This window comes from Chelonoidis abingdonii, chromosome 22 (assembly GCF_003597395.2).
Source record: "Chelonoidis abingdonii isolate Lonesome George chromosome 22, CheloAbing_2.0, whole genome shotgun sequence".
Classification (NCBI taxonomy): domain Eukaryota; kingdom Metazoa; phylum Chordata; order Testudines; family Testudinidae; genus Chelonoidis; species Chelonoidis abingdonii.
This window is the reverse complement of record NC_133790.1, coordinates 16,427,354-16,452,456: the sequence shown is the minus strand read 5'-3', so window position 1 is coordinate 16,452,456 and position 25,103 is coordinate 16,427,354. Positions and strand designations below refer to the sequence as shown.

The 25,103-nt window shown below is 39.8% G+C and overlaps 1 protein-coding gene across 2 annotated transcripts in view; it reads left to right on the top strand.

The window, feature by feature from the left end:
- Positions 1-25,103, top strand: part of ZDHHC8 (zDHHC palmitoyltransferase 8) — a 226,716-nt gene continuing 201,613 nt past the window's right edge. Inside the window, exon 1 of one of the 2 annotated variants that reach the window (XM_032771160.2) lies at positions 1-299. In XM_032771160.2, coding sequence (XP_032627051.1) covers positions 196-299 — 104 coding nt within the window. In that variant the 5' untranslated portion in view covers positions 1-195. The remainder of the gene's footprint in view (positions 300-25,103) is intronic. The other variant, XM_032771161.2, reaches the window with a different exon arrangement.

Below are 25,103 nucleotides of genomic sequence, written 5' to 3'. Positions count from 1 at the left end.
TGTGTGGGTGGGATTTCCTGTGCTGGAGGTCAGCTGTTCTCAATCCCTCTTTCTCACTCCCTTTCTCTCTGTCTCGTCCCTTCTTTCCCCCTCTCCCTGCCTTGACGGGTCCTCGCATCTTTCTCTCTCTCCCTCCCTCCCCTCCCTCCCTGGTGCCTCTTGGGTTGGAATACATAGTGATGTGTTAACTACAGGATGCCCAGCAGCACTGGAAAGAGGTTTAAACCTACTAAATACATCCCTGTCTCCACAGCAGCTGCCTTATTAGTGGGTTCGACTACTTTATTTTTTGTTTTCACGTAAGTAAAGCCGGGCTTCTCTCTGTGGAGGGTCTGGAATGGGGGACTGGCTGGGGCTGGGCTTCCACTGGCTGGGTTGCTGGGGGGAGAGGGGTCGTGGCTTGACAGCTTCTCGAGGCCCTGACGCTGCTGCTCCTGTTCTCCCCACGCCTTTTACTATCCCTCCCCTGGCTTCAGTCTGGAGAGGTTTGTTCTATTTCCCAAGTATAAAAATGTGTCTGACTGTTAGGGGTTTATTTGCCATGAAATGGTGGCGCTCTCAGACTCTGGCAGCTGCTGCCCGTGCACACCAAAGGCGCCAATTAACTACCATCCTCTCCCCCTTATATGCAAATAGAGTCAATTTGTGTGTGTGTGAGAGAGAAGTATATCTGCAGAGGTAAAATGCTCTTGTGCCATTAGAAATTAAATCTGGCCAAAGTCGGAGAGAGGGGGGAGAGAAGTGGCCTTTTTGTATTGAAAATCTCATGGGTTTCTGGGTTTTTGTTTTCGGTTTGGTGTGTTTTTGTTTTTGTTTTGGTTGGTTGGTTGGTTTTCTTTATCACCATCTCAGAAGAATCTCGCCGCCCCCCCCCCCCNCGAAAGGGGTCGCCAGTAAAAAAGTTTGAGACCCACTGCACTAGCACTTAAACTGTTAACATCAGTGCAGCTGACCTAGCTGCTGATGAATGCAGAGTGTGCCAGTGTAAACAAGGCGTCTATGACTCAGATTCCACATCTGTAAAAGAGAGATAACATTTATCCACCTTTGTAAAGTGCTTTTGAGAAAAGTGCTGTACAAATGCAAAGTATTAGGCCTTGTCAACACAGGAAATGTTTTCAGTGTAGCTTAAGGTGTGAATGTAAACAAATATTGTTATAGCTGTACAACACCCTGTAGATGCTCTTATTCCAGTGTGTGTGCCTTTTTCAGCTCAGTTCACCCTGACCCCCTACCCTGAGCCCCCTGCTGCACCGGACCCCCGCAAATCTTTCTTTTGCTCATTTCTTCTCCCCTCCCCCCCATTAGATGCAAAATTATGCTCTGGCTCTGAAGACACTGGCTTGCAGCTCTCCAGTAGTCATATTAATATGTGAGTCGTGTCCTGCTTTAGCTCTCTTCCCTTCTCTTTATGTTAAATTGACTTAGAGAGTGTTAACCCTATTTTTGCTTGAAATACTGGAGTTTGCTTGCAAAGGTATTGTTTATATTATATTTATAGAAGAGGTGTCAGAATAACTTAATTCAAGTGTATGTGTTCCAAACTGTCTTCATGGATGGGTTTGTAGTTGATTGAAATGTGCTTGGACAAATATTCCCTCTTTTCTAGAAATGAAAAGCTTCTTACATGGATATGAACTAGAAGATTCATACTTCATTGCTTTATTTTGAAACTTTGTATGTATGATGTTTTATCATGGTTTAAATTTAAATTGATCCCAGGAAAACTCAGCACTGCAAGATTGCCGTTTAATGTTGGGAGCATACGCTTGTGTCTGCTACCTGGATTGGCTGTGATAAGATTTTCAATACTGTTCTGTACCAGCAGTTTAGGGTGTTATTAATTTAGAATTTCAGAATAAGATACAATATAACCAACATTTGTATTATAGAAGCAGCTTTTGATGCTGGCACAAATGCCCTCGACCATAGCTTGCTTTCTTTTTGTTACTGCTTTCAGTTAGAAGAAATTGCCAGCTTTAATACTGTCCTTCCTTGTGACTCCCACTCTAAGAATTGCTGCTAGCTTTACAGGCCTACCATTCATCATTTGAGTATCTAATTATAGTTGATTGTACACAGACCAACATGAGACAAAGGTTGTTTTATGTGTTAGATTTGGTTCAGATATTTCAGACTGACATTGTGTGGCTTTTAAGAAGTCTTCATAGTTCCATGCCCTTGACCCTTACATACTAATAGTCTCTGTGATGTTCAGCTCTAATTATTGAGGGTTCGGGGGAAGAAAGCTTACAGTGACTTTTGCGCAAAGTATGCTTGCAACTTAAATGATCTCTCAGTACTACCATAATGTTTCACAATATCATAAGCAACAGATGTGTATACAGAGGGATATGACCACTGCTTTGGAAGTATAAGTATTTTATTTATTGGGTTGAATAAGAGACTTGGAACATAGTGCTATGAACAGTCGATGATTAAGTCTTCCTCAATCAAGCTTACTATACTGTATTTAATATATACAGTCTTGTAGCATCTATTTGTGCTAAGAGGGAAGTATCCTTATTTTTCCATTATAAGAGACTGAGTTGTTTTTAAAGTCACCTTTACTCTATTGTATACATCTAAGTCTGGTTATTTCTACTATTATTGAACAAGTCCATTCAGATAGATGATTTTTAGACCCTCACTGTACTGCACCTTGAACCAAGCCAGCAACAACTTAAAAAAAAAAAATACAACCACATAATTGTTACAGTTGTTAGCAGGCTTCCAATGCACTGTGCTTTTTCTGAGCATAGTTCTAGTCCCAGAACGCCTTTGCCTGCTGTTCTTATAAATCAAGACTTCATGGAGTAGCAAGTAGGTGTGACTGGACAGGGCCTTAGATTTGTCACTTGTCAGACCAGCACGTGTGCGAACAACATCAGTTAAATAATTGGTTTTCCATCTTCCACTAGCTTTTCAATAAATATTTTTCTTGGAATACAAGCAAGTTTTTTGACTTGCATTGGATAAGTGAAGGTAGAGTCCATGTTTGGCTTCTCCAACAACTCTCTCTCCACCTTAGTAGCTTGTTCTACAGATTTTGGCAGCATCTCTGCAAGGCTGGGATTGTGAACCAGATCTTCTTCTCCATTGATTTTAGTGGAGCTCTGATTTACACCAGCTGAGGAACTGGTCCTAAATGGCTAAACCTTAGCAGGATTGAACTGGATTTATGACAATCATAACATGAATGTGTGTGTCAGCTGGAAGGGTCCAGTTTTAGGATTTATCAACACTTCATTATTTCCTTATTTAAAACTTTCAGTTCTTAAGGCAGATATTCCTGTGACACCAACTTCTGTGCCCTGGCAAGACCGACTGATTGATTGAGGTCAGAAGCAACTGTTCTTGTGTATTACACCAAGTTAACATATAAATCTGTAGTAGATGGATTTTCTTTTGTAGAGAAGCAAAGTTTGTGTTGTAAATGGCTCTTCTAGTTTTTGTAAAATCTATCCATGAGGAAGTTTGTGTGGAAGGTTGGTTTTTCATGAGTATCCAGTTTTGAGAGTTCAGTCTTAATCTTTCCCTGTTTGCTGTATCGGATGTTGATCAGGTGGTTTTGCAGTTTCTTTGAGTGTGTGTGGCACAATCTCTCAGCATAGTCTGTGTGATATGTAGATTGTAATGGATTTTTTACTTTTAGTTCTTTTGGTATGATGTCCATCTGTTTGCATTTGGAAAATGTAGGACACTCTCTAATCAGGATCTTAACCTTCCTTATGCTGGGAATCTAATAATTAAGATAATCTGACTTTGATTAAACATGAGAATACTTTACCGAGCCATCTATCACTTCCAGGCCACTTACTGAACTACTATACAGAGAATACTAAAAACACTTGAGAGTAACTTTACTCTTATGAAAAGTGCTGAGAGTGTGAAAGAGACCACTCAGGTGTCTAAGTGCTTGCGAGTTTAAGCCTTATGTCATTAGTAGATGTCGTCTTCCACATGAAGAGCTCTTTACATTTTAAAAATGAAGGCCAGTCTGAGCTTTTTACTAATTTAATTCTTATTTTTAGCTTTTCTGAAAACTTTGCGAAATCAGAGATTGGTAGCAATTAAAGATCATTTAAAATACACACTACATAGACATTGGCATTAGCATTATTCCATGGTGCTGCTCATCAATTGTGCTCTTATGCTTTAATTCAGGCAAATTCCATTATGGATTTTTGTCACGACTACTTTTTCACCAAGACATGTAGAAGTGTGTGTGTGTCTCCCCCTTTTGGTTCTTTTGGGAAGAGTTAAATTTGTTAGTAACAAGGAATTTGAATATTGCACTTTTGTGCCCTTAATTCTTCAAAATTTAGTGCTTCAGTAATAAATAGGAGCATTCCAAAAGATCTAATTCAGTCCCAAAAAGACTGGTACAATGTAATTAAAGGTAACAGTTATTCAAAAATATTAGCATTCAGAGTTACTTAATACATCTTTCCCATCCATTAAAGTAATTGCAGCAGGGAAGAATTAAGGGAAAATTGTTTCTATGTTTAGAATTCCAAAAATCTAGAGTGACCGTTTACTTTGTAGCAGAAATTCTGTTACCTCTTTCTTCAACATGCTTTCTTCAAATTGCTGTCACTTTTGGCAACAGAATACAATATTTTTCTTAACTTATCTTTCATGAAGGATGGGGGTTTTATGCCTCTGACCACAGACTATCATGATGTAAACATGGAGATGTTCATCCAAAGATCCAGACTTCTGCCATGAACTCACTCCTTTATGTATTTTAAATTGCATAATTGCAGTTATACAGTTAAGGGTTTGTACTTTACCAAAGTGTGTGTGTTGTAAATGCACAACTGCATACAGTGAAATGTGATTCTGTAGTGAACAGAATGGTTATCTTCCTCTTTTTCCAATCTTATTTTTGCCACTTGTTGCAGTTTTTAGTACTGAATGATTTGAACTTGTGGATTTTTAGTCTGGTAGCTATGATAATCAGAACTGCAGGTAGCACAATATGCTAGGAGTGCAGGGTCTTAAACAAAATAGGGTGGCGATACACAAGTGCAAAGAAGTTAGGAAAAGCTTTGAGTTCTCACACTGAACAGTAAACATCAGAAACTTCTAGTGGTGCCACTTACTGAAATGGAGTGAGGAGTCCTTGTGGCATCTTGTTTAATCCTGGTTCTGGGAACATTCTGTGACTCAAACACCTTTTTAAATCATGGCAGGAACGTGAACCTTAATAGAAAGACGTTGCAGAAATGGTGGCACTGAGATCACGGGAGGCAGCAAAAAGTCCCTTCTGCAAAAAAACTTGTATATTGGGGTTTAAACAAGGTTAATAAAATGGGAGAACTTTTAGTAAAGAGAAAATTCAAAAAGTGGAAACTCATTTGAGAAATGTCAAAGATAAGACTTCAGCTTGGATTTTATAGAGAGGAAATAAATGGAATGTACTCATAGGTGTACGCAGCAGACATTCTGGGGCTGCAATCTGTGGCTCGGACTTTTTTTTTTCTTTTTACAAGACCATCCCAGAGAAAATAGACTTAGACTAATGGGGATGCAAGGAGAGAGATATTGAAGATTGGGTCACAGTAGGAGTGAAAAGAAAATAGTGACCATCTGAGTTAGAGATGGAGGGGAAACACTGTTAAAATGTGGAGTTCACTACCTCTAAAATCTGCTAAGGGGGGTTAAACGAACTAGTGGCTTAATGTTCTCAGTGAAAAGTCCTCTTGTGAAATTCACTTCTCCCACTGGTCTGATAGCCTATCTGGTCAAAAACCTAGTAATTGCTTTTTGCAGAAAACTTCAATTGTTTTTCTAAAAATGTATTGTGAAAAATTGATTTGGTTTTCCTCCCTCTCCCACTGGCAAAATGAGAAGAAGGGGAAAACACTATTTTGAACAAATCTTTCACAAATTTTCATTTGACTGAAAAAATAGTTTAAGATGTTTTGAAATGAAAAATTTCACTCAGCTCTGACAATTTCTAGAGGATGGTGGATGTAAATACTGGATTAGTGTCTAGTTGTCTCCCTCTAGTGGATTGGCCTCTGCCCAACAGCTTGTTAGCAGCAGCTAAAAGGAGTTCTTGGGTATTAGCTCTCCTTTAGCTCACTTGGTAGCAGCCTGTGGTTTTGGTGCAGAAAGTTCCAGATTAACTGCAGCATGGGTGGAAGTTCTTTATCCAAGCTTTTTGTGTCATCTTTCTTCTTTACTGGAAAAGATGATAGCTGTTTGAGACACACAAGCCACATTTTACAAATCTAAAAATAAAAAATGGTTGTCCCTTGCTACCTCTGTACCCCTAAGAGGACATCTGATGTTGGTTATATGCTTGATGAACTCCTTTCCTGCTTCACACCACAAAATTTCTTTCCGGAAAAAACCCCCAAGATCCTGGCACCCTGTGTGCTAACAAACTCAGAACTGTTTTGCCTGTCTGCACTGGATTGTGAACTCCTTGAGACCAAGAGTATGTGTCCTCTAAATGTACATGGGGTGCCTCCCACCTGGTTAGCACTCCATGAATAGTCATACAAACTCTTCTGCAATACAGTGATTGAAAAATGGAGGGACGCTGGTTTGATGGGAATAGACAGGAGGCGTTAACAGGCCCATTTCTAAATGTGTGTTTTGTTTTGTTTTGTTTTTTTCATCCCCCTTGAAGAATTGCTGTTGCTATGAGCTTTAACTTCAAAATTGCAACCGCCTCACCCAAACAAAGCTCATCAATCATTAATCTTGAGCAGACTGTTTTCTGCATCTTCTTAAGAAAGCATCAAGGATGCTGACTGGAATAAAGTTAGCTAAATGTTTAAAATGCTTAGTTTACTGGCTTGAGAGCTGACTTCTAGCATTCACATTCAGGCCATATCTACATTAGGAAAACCGTGTTAGCAGTGTTTAACACAAGTTAGCTAACATGTTTGTCTGAGTGTAGACAAGGTAGTTGTAATTGTAACATGCTAGCTGCTCAAGCGGGAGTTGAGAGTTTACCTTCATCAGTTAACACACATTAACTACAACTTGCTTTATTGACACTAAGATGCTAACATCTTAAAACACCTTTTCCTAGTGAAGATAAGGCCTCCTTGTAGAGCTGTATGGAGGTTTAGTTGTTAGATCTGATCTTTGAACCATGTCAACCACTACAAAAAGTGTTCTTACATTGAGACAGTTACCTTGTCTCCATTAAGATTTTATATGAAGATCTCTCAACTAATGTAGTAGATGCAGATGCTGGTTAGGGGGCATAGGGTTAACCTCTATTAGTTTTTACCTGAATACAGCTATCTGTTCTGTGTTTCAGTGAAATTTTAAGTTGTGATCACTGTCTAGATGAAAAACACACACCTCTTTTTGCAATGAAGACTTTCTCCTATCTCCTTCCAAATAAATTTTCTGGCACCTTTTGTCACTTCAAAATCAGTAAACGGATACTAAATAATGATGGTTTCCTATCCTCTGTCCTCCATTGTTTACTTTAAACCAAGAGGTTTGGTAACAGGAATGTCCTCGCATTCCTTTCGTGTCTGAATATGGTTTATTTCCAGAAGCTAGCTTCTGCCACACCCAGTTAGCTTTATTTGCGTAATGGCATTGTCTTATTTAGAAGATCATAAATCTTTCCAAAGAGTATAAAATTCTCTAGCAAGAGTTTCCAATATTTCCTCCCAATTTTTTTAATTTACAACACTGACTTAAAATTCTGACTCCAAGCCCAAATATTTCTGAAAAAGCCACACTCCTGCCCATTGAAGCTGTGCCAGACAAATCCCTAGTATAGATGCAGCTTGCTGTGCTGTGGAGTGAGTGCACCAAGGTGTCTTGGCATCTCTCACTTTGCAGTGTGCACAGCAGAAAAGAGCAGGAATAGGGGACTCACCAGCTGCCTTGCTGACCCCACAGCCAGGAGGAGAGTCATGCTAACACTGGTTTGGGGGGAAAAGGCTCGGATCAGAAAACAACTAGATCATCTCAGGTTGGGTGGGCTTGGGTGTGATCTGGGCCTAAAAATTAGGCCTGAGTTGCCTTTTTTCTCTAGAGCTTAAAAACATGCATCTCTATCACTTGAGCTAAAGAGTCCAATTCTCCAGCTGTGGGGGTAAGGGCATAAGACTCCTCGTCTGCAGATCAGGTACAGAGGGAGGGACCAGTAACATTCACCTGAGTGACTCTGATCCTGCAGGCATGGAAAGTGAGATTTCAAATTCAGTTGGCATCCAAGTGCATTTGTAAAAGTGTTCTACATAGTTGAAAACTAGATGAAAGCAGTCTCATACCTGTAGAATGGATTTATCTGCACCACAAGTTGCACTAGTTTAACAAAAGGTGTGATATACAAAATTTAAACTGGTGCAAACTGCTGTGTAGACACTTGTATTAGGTTAAAACTGGCCATAGCAGTACAGTTTGCAACTGTGAATTTAGCGATGCAAGCTAAACTATTATAAACCTGGCTTAAATTAATTTAAGAGTATCCACAGCTAAAGCTGCACCAGGTTAACTAAACTGGTGTAAAATAACACCTTTCCGTTAAAATGGTGCAACTTCCTGTGTAGATAAGTGCTGTATTTAAAATAAATTAATTAAAATAAAAAAACTTAGACCCAAAAGGATTCTTGCTTAATATGAAGTTGAACTTGAAATTAACTCTCCGGCATAATTACTAGAAGTTCTAGCCTGAGATGATACTGAGTCATGTGCATCTGCAAATGTATTATAAGAGCTTTTGATCTCTTATATTCTGAAAGCCTCTTTGGTGGCAGGTTTGTTTTTCCTTCCTTTTTCGTGAGAGAGAGAAATGGAATGACTCCGGAAAAGGTAAGGTCTTTCAGATGGAAATAATCAAGGTGTAAATTTTAAAGCGTGCCAGTGTCTCTAACATATGTTTGTTTATATCAACCCAAAGAAGTGCCCTTTTTAAAAAGGCAAAATTGTGGCAGTTTCATCGTGGGTTTATAGGTTCTATAAGATGACACTAGCCAGCACTTAGCCTGGATTTGTGTCTCACGTGACATCTCAGTGGTAAAGTCCATTTACCTAGAGTGTGAAAGGTGATTTTATAATGGACTATAACATGGTTTTATTATAGCTAGTTTCCATGGATTCTATGGCTCTTACTCATGTGCAGTCCAACCAATCTAGCATGCTTGGTTTTCTTTTTTAGGAGCAGAAATCCATTCACGTGCAATAATGAACAATGTCTATGATCAGTGTCTATATGCTCTTGTGGACTAAGAGGGAAATGGACAAAACATTAGGGCCTCTAAAGGTAAAAGTTTTATCCACAATTGAAGTCAGTATGCAGCACACACGTTTAAATTCCTTATTGACAGTAACAAATAGCTAACGCTTAACATGGTACTTTTCAGCCATAAACTGCGTAATCAATATTATCCCCATTTTATAGGTAGAGAGTTTGAGGCACAACGGTGACTTTTTTCCAGTGTGTCACAGTAGAGGCTTGTCCACGCAAGGGAAAAATTCAGAATAGCTAATATAGAATAGCTATTAAGCTAAACTGCCAAAAGGCTCTATTAGTATGGAATAAAAGACCATCTACTCAGAAGTTGATGTGGAATAGCTATTATGCTTTAAATATACATCCTAGCTTTTTCACACCAACTTGCCTGTAAATTTTCTGTGAAGACATGGGAACGCTCAAGAACACTGATCCAAATTCACTTTTAAACTACAGAAACCTCATCAAACCCCTGTTTGGATGCTCCTAGTCAGAATTAAAGTGACCTTTGGAAATGTATTGAGCTAAACTGAATTAAGGCTACTTTAATTCTGAATAAATATCCACATTACATTTACACCTTTGGTTAATTCATTATTTTTTCTTAGTACACAAACCCTTTAAGAAGCAGAGTCGGTCTTCCTATTTACGCAGATTAGGTCTTCCATCGTTTGTAGAACCTAGTTACTTGACAAGACTATTTCCTATATGCCCTCTTATTTTAAGTGGTGGTTTTCTCTTCTCTACCACCAAGAGATGCATGTGGACTGAGAAGAGACTATATTAATATCCTTTCAGTAGCTATTTTTAATGCAATCCTCACTGTGGTATTGGAATGCTAATCTAGTTTGAAAAGTCAAAATAGCTAATCTTATGAAAGTTATCCCTACATGTTGACTGCGGCTCTGGCTGACCAACATGTGCAATTTATGCCAGTAGCAAGTTCCTTTAATTTTCCTAACGAACAGAGATTAGGAATCTTGAGGCATACAGAAATAGAGAGAATAAAACACAGTGCTGTCTGAATTAGATGAGTGTAAGCCTCTAGTGTCTGTACTTGGTTATACCAAAGACATTTTTTGCCTTAGGGTCTTTTATGGAATATTAGTTGAATTACAGTCCATGTTTGAAAACTATGCTGGGCATGCTCTCTTTGAACATTTTCATAGAGATTGTTTCTGTTTATAAACGGCCTGGGAACAAGCTCCTTTGGTCTCTGGATAATGTAAACTACAAGAGTTGCTCATTCAAAACAATTCTTAAAAATTGTAACTAATTCAGAATTGCAAGGTCCCAACCGTCTTAAGGTTTGTCTACACGGGACAGTTGCTAGTTTTACGGTTATGTCCTCATGTGAACATTGAGTGGCTTTTCAGTGTAGCTTATACCCTTTTCCCAAGTGACTTGATGAAAAAAGTGTCCATGTAATGCTGTGCCTGTCCTATATATCTGTTTGAATTCACATATTGGATTATGCTGAACACTTTCTCATGTAAAAAAGGCCTTAAAGTTGAATGGTAGCATTACATTGCTGCAAGCATTTTGGAGCTGAACATGGGGAGTGAAGTAGCAGTGATGCAGCAAAACTTTGGTGTCACTGCTCCCGTGTCTGTTTTTATATTTTTCCCCCATCAAGCAATGCCAGGTGAAATTGATCTAAGGCTAGACAAGTGGAGTTATTACACTCTCAATAGGTATCTTAAATTACACTAAGAAAAAAAACCATTTGGTGAATTTAGTCGCCAGAGAATATATAATTGACATTTTATCCACCTTTGCCAAAAAAAACTTACAATCCATATGGTAATAAAGCATGTAATAGTTTGACAGAGTACAGATAGCCTGCTTCCAATTAAAAGGAAACCCACTTCGCAAAAATGTCTTTCCCATTGCTAACATCTGACTTGGTGATGATGATCAACTCAGATGACTAGACAACAGCATCATGCATGTTACATAAATCTTCAGTTTGCAATATATATGTCCAGATGGAATATTTCATTAGCCCCAGATTGCTCTCCTACTACTGCAAGTAAAATATGCTTAGACTAAGGTAACAATTATTGTTTACAGGGGCGAAAACTACTTATTTATAGCTGGATGTTAATGTACACAGCTAGTGCAGATATCACTGGGATTGCTACCCTTTATCTCATCATGTGTACTGGCTGCAGAAATCAAATAAAACTTGTATTAATTCCTAAATTGAGTTATCTTGGTTACTTTCAATCATAGCTAAATAGTAAATACTTTATTTATTTATTTTGTTAATAGATTCCAAACGTGAAATCATTATCAACTATATTTGAGATTTACTCTTATGTTCTGAGGTTTCCCAATGGCCTGGATCATACTGGAAATAGTAAGAGAGTCTCTCGGGAGTTCTAAGGCTAAATCCCTGTACATTAGTATGAGAACAGCTGCTTTATACAGAAACTTCTTATTCATTATTTTTGACATACTTGTTAGTGTCTACACTAAAATGTCACTTTGGCCAATGTAAGTTGCCCACTACACTGACTTAATAACTTCACCTCCATGAGAGATGTAGTGCCTAAGTCATTGTAGTTAGTTCAAAGCAGTGTCTGTGTATACACTGCGTTGCTTACATCACCTGTTGCTGTCCGGGCCCATAGTGTGGGATAGAGGGGAGGGGGCGTGAAGGAGAGCTCTGGCAGCAGGGCTCCATCTGTCAGTGACCCAAAATGCCAGTTAAATCAGTGTAAGTGCTGTCGGTTGGGATGCGCACCACTGACAGAAGGAACGTAGTGTGGACATTAAAAATTGAATTAATCACTGTGGTGGCTGTATGTCGACTTAATTTTTCAGTGTAGACACGCCCTTCATCTAATAGTGTTTTTTTTTTTCAAACACTTCCCAGTAAAAATAACCTTGCTTTGTTTTAATACTTAACATTTCAGTGCTAAGGATTAATTTCTTTATCATGCACTTCACTAGACAAGCCTCTTCCACACATACCAGAACAATCTGAATTGCAATTCACAAGGTGGTGCGTACTTGATTATTTTCAAAGTAGGAGCATCTTCCTCCATTTGGAAATGGCTTTAAATTTAACTGCTCCTTCCTATGTAGTAGGAATTAACTGCATTTTGCTACAGAATCATCAAGACTTGACTATTTAGGGAAAAGTTACTGATACCTTGTGAAATAACAATACTTTAAGCTGCTTCAGTCTGTTTCAGTCACACATTTGTTTATGTTCAGGATTGTTTCAAATAAGTTATTGAGGCAGTTTGCTGTTCAGGCAAATGAAAAAAGGCTGTCTCCTGGTTTAGTTCTGTAGATAATCTATGCAAGAAAGCCACTGTGAATTAAGAGGCTACATACCATGAAACAGTCCCTGGCCATATGTATAGTGAGAACAAAACTAGAGTTGGATTATTATTGTTTTGGTTGTTTAAGGCTCTGATTTCACTTTGGGGAGAGTGTTTAATGTAGTATATGCAATCAAACTCTAGAACATCCAGTTCCAACATTTTCCTACAGAGCAGAGTGTAAGTTTAGTGTGCTGAGCTTGTCTGCTGCTACAGGCTCTAGATATTGTACACGTCAAATCTGCTGCAATGAGTCGCCTGCTGTTGCAGATGAGAGTAAACTACTTATTTATTTTTACTGTTATCTCATTGCTGATAAACCCTTGCAAAATAACCTGAGATGAGTGCTTTTTTTTTTAACAGACTGGTGTAAGATTAAGGATCAGGGTTGGTCTCGGTCTCTCTCTCTTTCTCCCCCTCTCCCTCCCCCTGCCCAATCCACTCAGGTAGCCTGGAAAAAGTCAGCAAGGATGCTGCTGTTCTGCAGTATGAGAGCAGAACGGTGCTGCCTGTATGCTTAGTAGTGAGCAGAGCCACCTCTTGCAAAGATTACTGTTGCCAGCTTCTTGACATTTTATTGCAAATCCCATGAGACTTAATTTTTTTTTTTTTTTCCTCTTAAAGCCCCAGCTCCTGGAGATAGCAGAGATTCTCACATAAATGACTTTCATTGAAGAGTTGCACACCCTTATGGTTGGAGAGACAAGTTCAGAGGTCTGACCTGAGTGTATCTTACAGGGTTAAAACCCAGAAGCCAAGAATCTAAAGCTTGTTTTTAATAATCTTGTATTTTGGTGTTTTTAAAACAAACAAACAAAAGAACCCACCTGGGTATGGTAATACTGATGTCAGGCCTTCCTTTCATGGGGAACAGGAGAAGAATCTGCCATCTCAGTCTCTTATCTGACCCCATTTGGTTCACTCTCTCTACATATTCAGCCTGCAGGGAAGCAATGGCCTTATTTGTATGTTAAAAGTGGGATTTGAACCCATGGCTCCATACCGACACCAGACTGCTCAGGAGAGGGGAAGACAAAGCCTGGAGTCTGGTGCCTTACACCACTTGGACATTGTATACCTTGTAGGGGGTTCCATATGCAACCTTTTCTGCACCACGCAGGCAGTGAACAATTCAAAGCCATCGCAGCCAGTTAGAATGTACTCAATTTGCATATGCGGTTCAATTGGCTAATATACTACACTTTAGTATTACTGGCCTGTGAGGAGCTAAATAATAAGACAACAGAATATGATATTTTGATAAACTGTTGAGGCAACTCCGTGCACTGCTGACGACAAACTAGGATTGACCACTGAGACCCACCACTACTGGATCATCATCAGATCTGAGAGTGTTTGTGCTAGTGTAAAATATTAATTTTTAAGAGAAAAACAAACATGCAAAATGAGATCACTCATGAGCAAAATTAAATTAGAAGTGAGGTGTTATATATAAAATGAAAATAATCCCATACAACTTTTTAAGTTGAATTTGCTAAGTTAAAAAAAGGAGGGGGTTTTCCAAAACCAGGCCTGCCTCTGACAGCCAGCAGACAGGGTTGGTGGGGGAGCAGTAACTAGCCAAACTTGTCCATTTTAAGCATCACATTGTTCAAAACAAACTTCCTTTTAAAAAAAAAAAAAAAAAAAAAAAAAATTAAATGCTTGTATAAATCAATTTTCCCTATACTCAATGTACTTCACCTGTTCTGATATAGATATTACATAAATTATTTGACAAGGACACGAAAGAGGGAATGTAAATGGCAATTTAATTTAAAAAACCAACAGGAGACTATTTGGTTTTTTTTGTTGTGGTTTTTTTTTTTACGGGCTTTATAGAAGAACAATTTAAGCAATCACATTAGTGTTTAGAGTCTATATTAAAAAATCATCATTTATTCAAGAATATTTTGCTATTAGTTTAGTCCTTGTGGATTTTTTACAGTGATTCTAGAGAAGGCAAAATACAAAACATTGTTTGAGAGAGTTTTATTGAGCAGTTATTCCACAGTTTTCATCCTGACACCCATGCTTGTCAAAGATGCCTTATTACTCTCAGCACTCTTGACAACCCCATATAGCCAGTTTTACAAAATCTATTTCTAATATTCCTTTCTCTATGGTATGTGGTTTATGGAATGTTGTCCCTCATCCAGGGTAAAATATTTTGCAATGATATGACTTTGTACAATAAAATAGGGAAAAGTATGGTAAATATTTTTACCCAGCTGCCTTAAGTCAACCTAACTCTAGTGTAGACCTGGCCTAAATGTTGCACTCTAGCTACAGACATACAGAGGTACCAGAAACTGTACTTCAAGCGCCAGATTTTGTTAGAAGCGTTCAGCATCCAGCCGCACCCATTTAGGCACCTAAATAAATGACAATTGGAGCTGCTGGGTCAGAGTTCTGTTGAGAATCTGGCCCCTGCTGTAAGTACTGAGCGCACTTGATATGTCTACACAGCAGTTAAGATGCCTGCATCTGACCTATGCCATCTGGCTCTGGCTGCGGGGCTGTTTCATTGCTGTGTAGACTTCTGGGTGCGAGCTGGAGCCCAGGCTTTAGGAACTTGTAGGGTGGGAGGGTCCTCGAGCTTGGGCTCTAGCCCACACCCAGAAGTCTACACAGCAATGAAACAACCCTGCAGCCTGAGTCCCGCAAGCTCGAATTGGCTGACGCAGGCCAGCTGCAGGTTTTTATTTGCTGTGTAGACGTACCCTTATAAATCTAGCCCTGGGGAAAAAAGTTTTCACACTTAACGTGCTGATGCTGAATGCTTCTGCACATAAGTATAGAGGAAGTTTTGGTTTCTTTTAAATAAAATGTTTTTCACATTTTGCTAGAATGTGTCCCAGCTAGGGCATGGTGTTTGACAGGTGAATGTCAATGACTGCTGTCTACAGATTCTTCCAAGCGAGTTCATTTAGTTACTGCCAGTGGATACAAATGCCATTTTAAACAAGTGGGAAACTCTCTGCACTGCATTCCTAACACACGAACTGAAGAAGATTTAAAGATACACTGCACTGACCCCCCTTCTACTTCTATGTTTTTATTTCATGTCTAAGCCTCTGTCCTGCGGTGAGCTTCACCCAAGCAGATTCCCGCATGTACCTGCATGGAGCTTTGCTGATTTTTTAAATGGGAGTCTGTGAGCGTAGGGATCTGCCAGTGCGGGACTGAGGTGTTAATCAGGACAGCTACCTAAACAGGAAGATAAGACATCCCATGGGATATTTCAGTTACAGGGACTCTCTGGTGTGTGTATATTCGTTATCTTTTAAAATGATGAAGCAGCTGGTTATGGCATCTTTTTCGAAGAGCCACATTTCAGTGTGCTGATAGGCTGATTAGTGTGGATACAGATGACTTTCAGGGGAGGCTTTTAAATTCCTCTGAAAGTGTTGGGTCATCTACCTAGTCTAGGTCAGTAAGGAATGAGTCATTATCACATCTTTTCATTGGGTGTGAAATGAATTGTGGTTGCAGTCCAGTTCCCAGGGGACAGGTGTTTAAACCAGTATCATCCTTGGCACTAATTAGCAGTTTCAGTAATAATGTTTAGCACTTATATACCATAAATGCAAATGTAATCATAGGGAATAATTCTGAGTCAGCCAAAAGACAGTCTAGATGAAGCATTTTTAGAGAAAGACAGTCTTTTGATTAAAGCACTGATGTTCACAGGATCTGGGTTTGAGTCCTGTCTGACCTTAGGCAAGTCACTTAATCCAACTTTTGAGTTAAAGTGAAAATAAAAAATAATTCACCTAAACTTTTATTCCTTCTGTGATTGCCTTCTACTTTAGTAGTCTATTGATGCACAAACGTGTGTCACTGCCAGGCTTTTTGTACAGCTGATGCAGAGTCCTGGCCAAGAAGCTGCTATGAGAGACTTTCTTCCAAAGGCTCTGACCTCTGATCTGCACCCATTCACTGTGTGCCAGAGGCCAGACAAGAGGGCCGTTAGTACATCTTTCTGCTATGATACATCTGGGTGTTCTGATTTTAATGTGTAAATCTACATGGACATATGAATGGGGAGATGCCTGTATCAAAATTTCACCAGCTACCTTTAAATGTTTTATGTTCTAACACTGTAGCTATTAAACATTCATTTATATCATTCTAGACTGGTTAATTTTCCATGCCAAGTTTCAGAAAAACATCCTGGTAGGGCAGAGAACTTTCTTATGCCTTGTCTATACACAAGAATTGCAACAATTGAACTACTTCAATTCAGAAACTAATGTTGTTAAATCAGTGCAAACCTCTTATGTGAACACTTAAATTGCTTTGAGTCCCTTATGTCAGTTTAGCCTGAGGTCTGGTCTGAGCTACAAATTTAGGTCAGTGTAAGTTCACTGGTGTCCACTGAGTTATGCATGTGTCTGGAGCTGACATAAGCATCCTGTTACAGTGATGCAGTAAAACCCCTCTCCAAATGAAGCAGAGGTATGGTTGACCTACTTAGGTTGACACAGTGAGTGCAGACCATGCATCACTTTTGTGGACTCTAACACTCCTCCAGCAGCTGTCCCACAATGCCCTTGTTCTGTGACAGTGATTTCTCTGGTCAGTTTTTAACTCCATGGTCCATAGGTCATAAAGATGGAAGCCACCTTCCCCTTTAAAATCCCTATATCTTTTTTTGAAGTGCCTTTTCCTCACATGTGTTGTGTGTATCTGACTGCCGAAGTGACTTTGCCTGCTCCACACACAGAGAGAGCTACTAGAGGCACTCTCGCCTGGAGCAGGCGAGAAGTATTGGATCTCCTTGGGCTGTGGAGAGAAGAGGATATACATGCAGGCTGCAGACCAGCTGCAGGAATATTGACATCTACAAGTAGATTGATGGGGAGGTGCTGGCAAAGGGACACGGCAGGGATCAGCAGCAGTGCCATGTGAAAGTGAGGGAGTTATGCCAGGCTTACCATGAAGTGAGGGAGGGGACAAGAAATCTGGTGCTGCTCTGCAGAATGATTCCTTTTACAATGAAATGCATTCCACACTGAGTGATGACCCCACCAGCACCTTGCCAGTGACACTGGATACCTCAAAATGGCCTGAGATGAAGACCCTTGCTATGACCAGGGGTGGAGGGGAAATATGGCTGGGGATTCAACCATGTGGTGAGCCAGGACTTGTTTGAAACTTCATAGGAGTCTATCCAGGCCCGCCAGGCAAGCGCAGATGAGCCTGTAGGTGAAGGGGATGGGAGCTCAGGTAAGTGTGTATATGCATTATTCCTTGCAATGTTTTTTTTTCCTTTCCCTCAGACCTAATCGACCTCTCTTTCCTCCACTCCTCTCCTGCCTTTGTTGCCCATTTAAAAAATGGCACAAAGCTAAGACAAAAGTATTGACTTTTTTTTATTTTCTATTCTTATACAAATTAAAGCAATGAAAAGTTCAGGGAATAAATTCAGAGAATGTATGACATTCTGGTTACACAGTCCATGTCCTATCAGTGCCCTGTGCTTGGGTAAAGGTAGAACAAACAGAGGTACGTTTGATGTCTGCTTTTCATTTCTTGGTCTAGGTGGGAGAGGCCATGCGGAGCAGTCTAATCACCTGAACAGGGATGTCCCTTTTTTCCTCCTGAGTCATCTCAATGGAGCTTTCATAGAGATATGCTGCACTCCTCTCTCAGCTTTTTCTAGAGGTGGCAGCCTTGTTTCTGTCACTGTGATCGGACACTTCCCCATGCTATTCTGCAGCGAGTTCAGCTGTTACCATTGCAGTAAACAGGCTAGCGGCATGCGAGCTGGGGCAGCTTTGGGATGCCAGTAGCTGCTGAGTTCTCTGTGTCTGTCCGTTTCTTACCAACTCAAGCCAAATTGATGATATAAGGAGATCTTAAATCAATTTGAGTGTTTGTACAGGGGCATAGCACCGATTTAATCAACAGGTTCTAAATGTAGGTAATTAAATTAGTACAATTTTTGTGTGTGTACACAAGGCGTTAGTGATTTGTAGCGTGTGTGTGTGTAATTTCATTGTTTTGTCTTCCTATCACTCATGGATTTGGTTTTTCTCCATTTTACTTAATTTTCTCTACATGATGATAATTTGTAAATAGAAGTTTCAGCAGGACAGATTATACACAACTTCTTCAAACATATTTTGCAAATAGTTCAGCTATTTTCTCATGTCAAAGTTCCCTAATGTAAACCTATTATGGACCTAACTCCAGAAAGGTTCTAGAAGGCAACCCTTTCTTGATAAACTATAAAACAAGAATGTGTTTTTTGTGGATGTAAAATGTGTAGAGATCAGATGTCTATGAAGCTACTAATTTTGGAGATCCCTTTTCTGATCACATTAATCAGCTCCATGCTTACAGAAGTGATGCACTGTGTCCTGCATGCTTGCAGTGAATAAAATTTTGTTCGTGACAGTGAGGTTGTCAAGGTTGGTGCTATTCCAACTGCTTAAGAAAAGGTGAGGAACAGATGTACTGTAACGAAACAGTCTACTTAGGAAATGAGAAAAAAGGTAAGAGAACCAAAAATATGCCTAAACTATGGAAAAGACTGTATAGTGGGAGATATCCTAATTTTTAAGTCCAGTGTCTTTTCCAGGCTTCTGTGTTAATAAAACCTTTGCCTCCTCCGAACTTGGGTGTGCCTGTGGCACCCTCAAGGCTGTTAGAAGCAGACTATGTCAAGAGTGACATATGCACAAAATAATTTGCCCTGCCAGTTGTTGCTCTGTGGCACAGTAGCCTTGAAGAGATACATCTTTAGAAAGCAGGAGCTGGCAAGAGTCAGTAGGTCTGCAGTGAATTTTTAAACTGTCTATTAATGTTCTGGATACAGATTTAGCTTTCTCTTCTCACTGCTTATGTTTCATCTGCCCTGAAGGAAACTGTAAGGTTTTTGATAAATGGAGTTCAAAGCCATCTAGTTTTACTATGTCTTCTCTAGCTTTCTGGAAATAACTTCTTGAAGGAATAGGCAGTGAATCAGCACAGAGATTTTCTGAATGCCCTGCTGTTGTTTTTCCACACTCAAAGTGCAAGCGTGTTTAATGTCTAAAAGACTTTAGCCTAAGGGGAACAAGAAGAAGTAAAGCACTGTGTGTGTCCTCTTTAACAACCTGCAGCAAAATTTGAGAACGAAATGGCTGGTGTCTGTGCACATAAGGAAAGTTTTTAGCTTTTATTTTCAGTTTACTGCTTTCAGATTTTTTAACTTCAGTGATATGTACCACACCAGCAATATTCGGGCTACTTGTCCTCTCTCCAGCAATGCAAATCATTTATGTCCCAAACCCATGGAATCCAGGCACCACTCCTTTATAGATTGCAGCTGATAAACTGTATTTACAGTACAAGCTTAGAAATTTTAGTACATGTTAGTCCATGTTTGAATTTTTGTTTGTATCAAGAGTCCTAGGAAGGAGAAACAGATACATTTAAACACAAGTGACAAGTGGGATCACAACTGAATTAGCCACGGGTTTGTGCCCAAATGCATTTGGGAGTGGGGAACATTATTCAAGGACCAGTGCACCCATTCATCCTCATTACTCTTGCCATGTTTATCTTCCACCTCCATACCAAGAACCTCATAACATACCTATTGTAGTCAGAGGGAATCTCTCCTTGGACTTTACGGGGAAATAGAAGAGCTCCAACTACCCCAATTATACTTGCCTGAGTAGATAATTTGTAGGTTGCAAGTGTATCCAGTTTGTGGGGCTGATTTTAAATGTATTTATTTTATTTATACAATAAAATAGCATTTAGAAAAGTCTCAGCAGATTGCCAAAGGGACAGGAAATGATCAACTAAAGCATGTTAATAAACGTACGATACCACTCCTTATTACTACATGAACTGTGCAGTTTCAATACAGCAAAATTTCTGGTTTTACTTTTTTGTTCATTTTGTTGTCAACAACATGCCTTGTTTGTTTCTGAGTTCAGCGCACAGTAAGTGACACGTCAAAAAGCTTTTCAAATGTAAATAGTCTTCAAAAGACATTCTGGGTTTTGGTTTTTGCTCTGTCCTCTATTTCATTAATGATGTAAAAGCCAAATTAATTTAAATGATTTTAAAGCAAACTGCTTTAGTTTAATTTTTAAAAATGTGCAAGGCAAAACAGCTTTCTGTGTAACTTGAACAGGTTTTTGGTAAAGATCACGGAAGGAAGTGCAAGTGTCTGTAAATCATCATTACAGATCTTATGAGCACTTTCAGGATTATCTAAATCCGATCGGCTGCTCTTGGAGGATTTTTCTCCCCTTTGTCTTTGAGGTCTATGAGTGTCAAGTTTGTAAACTACTGCTTCCTCGCATGCTGGACCTGCTTCTCTTTTTATTGTTCCTTCAACAGTTTTTACATGAATACACTGTCATGATATGGAATCTAGATGTACCAAAGTCCGGTAGCTCAAAGTTAAAATGACTACTGGAGCTGTAACCCTGTGCCTTTGCAAATACATAACTCTTGTCTCTCAAACTGAACTACAGTAGTGACTCTCTAGCTAAATCCTCAATCTTGGAAGGTGTGGGTAGACCTGGGTGCCAAAGTCAACCCATGGAGAGCAGCTTGAAGGATTGAGGCCTTAGGTTCTAAATGTTTAGAGCTATAACCCCTTTGGGGTCTAGGGAGCATGGCCCCTTTAAATCTTTTTCCCCGGGGGAGAGTTGTTTTAAAAAAAAAAAAAAAAAAAAAGAGGGGAAACTCCAGGGGGGGCACTGGAGCTGCAGGGATGGGGAGAGACAGTCGGCAGGCCCTGGAGAAGTGAAGCAGGGAGAAACCTGCCTGAGGAGGACAGGCCCAATCGGGGACACCCCAGGACAGGAGCCAGGAGGAGCACTGTGCCGGGGGGGAATCGCCCGAGAAGGACAGGCCGGAGCTGAACCTAGTATCATGGCTGCCCAGAGCTGCATGGGGCTATGAGTACTGGGGCTCATGACTCTGCACTGGGATCAAGGAGGGAGGCTGTAGCTATTTAAATGGGGAGGTGGTCACTCTGTGGGGCTTTGCAGAGAGCAGCAGAAGAGGGCATCGGAGGGGTCTGTTGGGGGAAAGTTCACTGGCACCGAAGACGACCAGGAGCCCCCAAGACTCACCACTGGACTGGAACTTTGCTTAGGCCTCCTGAACTCTGTGTGCAGAGACATTGCTCCGTGTCTGCCCTTCCAGACTGTGCTACCATTGGGCCCATGGGGCCTTGGTTTGGATGCAACCCTGTTTTATTGCTCCCCTTATATTTCGCCTTGTCGTTGTATTTCTCCTCTCATCCCTCTGTAAATAAATATCTCCCTTTGTTATAGCTATTGTACTTTTCCTGTGGATGGGTGTGTTCACTCTGGGGGGGTTTGGAACAGGTGCCCCTGGGGTGGAAGGGATTTCTCCTGCCGCATTCCTTCACGTACCTTCTCTTGGCCAGAGCTGCCTGCAGAGCAGACTTCATCTTGGCCACGAGGGCTCTAAAATCACATAGCGTAAGTCAGATTTCATTAATCCCCACTCAATGTGTTCCCCTCCTCCCTGAAACAGGAAAAAAAAACAAAAACCAAACAGCTGCTTTTTACCTAAAATTTTAAGGTATGCTTGCTGCCCAAAGGAGAATTTATAAGGAGGAAGTGGTGATTGGGAGAGTTTAGGATTAATCTGTGTGTGTGGCGGGGGGTGAATAATGCTTCAGACTGAGAGATGCTACATATGTAAATTATGTATAGTTAGTGTTTCTATAGTGTTTCTATATATAGGCAGAGCTAAATTTTGTAATGAAAGATGTGTCAGGGCTCAAGCAATTTTATTACTTTCATAACCCAGAGGTGCCAGGGCTATTAACTGTCAAGCCAGAGCATTGTATTCTCCTCCACTGCAATCAGACTGGGAGGAGGAGAAGATGGAGGAAGAGTGTCCTGGGAAGTTTGTCTTTTACCTGGGAAATATCTTCATGGTATTGCATACAACAGGCTTGTTCTGCTGAAATTGTTTGGAAAGATGGTCTTCCAGGCTTTCTTCTGTGGTACTTACAGATAGAGCATTGGAGGTGGTCTCCTTTTTGAAAGATTCATTGTATGTTGGAGAAAAAATTAGGAAGCTGGACTGTTACATCTTACTTACATACGTTATGTATGTAAAGCACCTTAATTCTTAATAAACTGCTCCATTTCTCCTCTTATCCCCCTGTTACTAGTGAATGTTGTCTGGCCAACTCTCATGACTATGGTTAGTCTAGTAATACTTGTGGGGTTTTTTACTTAAAACTCCAGCTTCTTGAGTTCTGTGATTATGTATGAACCTCAGTTTTCCCCTTTAAAAAAGTGTCACATTTTTAAGCATTTATTTCAAACATGAGAACTGGAAGCTTTTTTTAAGACACAAAAACTTGAAGGCAAATATAGTCCCAAATCTATTCTTCATTAAAACGTTACTTTTTAAAGGTTTGGCTCATGATTTTTGAATGCTGGAGGTTGACAATATTGTGAATGAGACATCATGAATCATTGATACTGCTGGTGGCAGGGGCAAGTCATCGTTGTTATAGATACCATAACTTTGAATTGTTTAATGCATGTGCATTTAAATTCTTAGCTGTACTTCTGCACTGTTGTAAATTTATTTGGACTCTTAATTATGCCATTTAATTTCTTTTCTTTCAAAGTAGATATTCAGATTCTCAGCTTTAGAACATCAGTTGCATCTCTTCTGCCTGCTTATTCTCATTTAGAAAAAATGAGAAACCGATTCCTTCTGGTAATGCTATCATAAATAGCTTATTCTCTCTTGATGTTGGGTTAAGATAATATCAATGTACTGTAGCATTTTTTTCACAAGAAACACTAAAAATATGGAATCTCTACTTAGCACTCTAGATTGAAATAATTTCTGTAGCTAATTTAAGGCAAAAAACACTCATTACAAGTAGAGCCATAAAACTAGAAGATTCTGCTCCAAATGGCATGTCTTTTGTTACCCTCTGTGACTTGGGTAATGTTTAAATGTTTCTCTATATCTGTGGCCTGTCTGGTTTTTAAGCTCATGGTAATTGCCATAAAGTTACTTATCCCTCTCTCTCTCTCAAGTTTTGGTGGTTGTACAACTTGGTGCTTTGAAGGGACGCTATTTTTGGTACGAGAAACTTAAGTGCTCTTCAGGACAGGTTTTTAATGTGACTGCAGTAGTGATGGCTTGTTTTGGTTTTGAAATTCTGGAAACCTTTCAGTTGGTACTCCAGTGTGGACATCCTTTATTTATAGAAGTTCTTGAATGATTTCTCTTTTTTTTTGGCCTGATGGGTGCCTAAATTAGGAATTGTACTAGAGCACAGAACACAAGCTTGCATTAGTTCTCATTTGTAGCCAAACTCCATCTGACTAAACCTAGTACTTCATGGTAACCTCATCAAAGGTGGTGCGGCACCCTGGAAACTTCAAATGTAGGTCTGATGCCTGCAAACCCTTTTGTAAAGACCTTCACCTGTGGTAATGCATTTCTGAAAAACTAAATATATAAATGGAGTCCTCTGCCAGTGTTGGGTGGATGTATAGCTCTTAACCTCAAAACTCCAACTGTGTTTAGCCTGGAGCCTCACTCACCATTTTAAAAGCCTGGTTGTTTCTGCTAACCTCAAGGAAATACTATGTAGGTTTTTTTTTTTGTTTTGGGCCGCCACTGAATGCTGCATTGACTGCATGGTAAGGGTTTGAGAACTTCAGTGCATGTTCCCCTGACAGTATTTGCTACTAGTGGGGAGAGGAGGGCTCACAGTGGGAAAGGCTGTGTTATTTTGACTGACTCAGGGATAGTGTAATTGCCATTAGGATAACAGGATGGATAAGGAGGAAAACTGTTTTTTTAACAATTAATAAAAACATAAGGCCCTTTCAGTGTCAGCAGCAAAATGACTATTTGAATCATGCATTGTGAGGAGGGAATGCTGCCTGGTGTCATGTTTCATGTGACTCATTTCATAGCATCAGGGCTACCATTTACTGAATGGAGTCACGAGAACAGAAAACAAGGCTCTGCTTTCATTTTAGAGCTGTTTTAAAAGCATCAGTCTCTAATTAGCAATTGCCTCACAAATACTGAAAGGGAGAGAGTGAGACCTAGTGTGTGGGTGAGCACAGGAGCATCAATATTTAAATCTCAACTTCCAAAGCTTATTTCTGAGCAGAGAGTTTGTGCATCAAGGCTTTATCTACATGCAGAAGACATTTGGTATAACTTACCTGTTTGTTAAAACTGACATAGTTATTCTGACAGGTTTCAGAGTGGTAGCCTTGTTAGTCTGTTTCAGCAAAAAGAATGAGGAGTACTTGTGGCACCTGAAAGACCACATTGGGCCATCCTGATTATAACTACAATTTTTTTTCCCTCCTGCTGATAATAGCCAACCTTAATTGATTAGTCTTGTTATAGCTGGTATGGCAACACCCATTTTTTCAGTGTGTGTGTGTGTGTGTGTATGTGTATATGTATATATATATATATATAAAAATATAATCTTCCTGCTGTATTTTCTACTGCATGCATCCGATTAAGTGGATTTTAGCCGACAAAAGCTTATG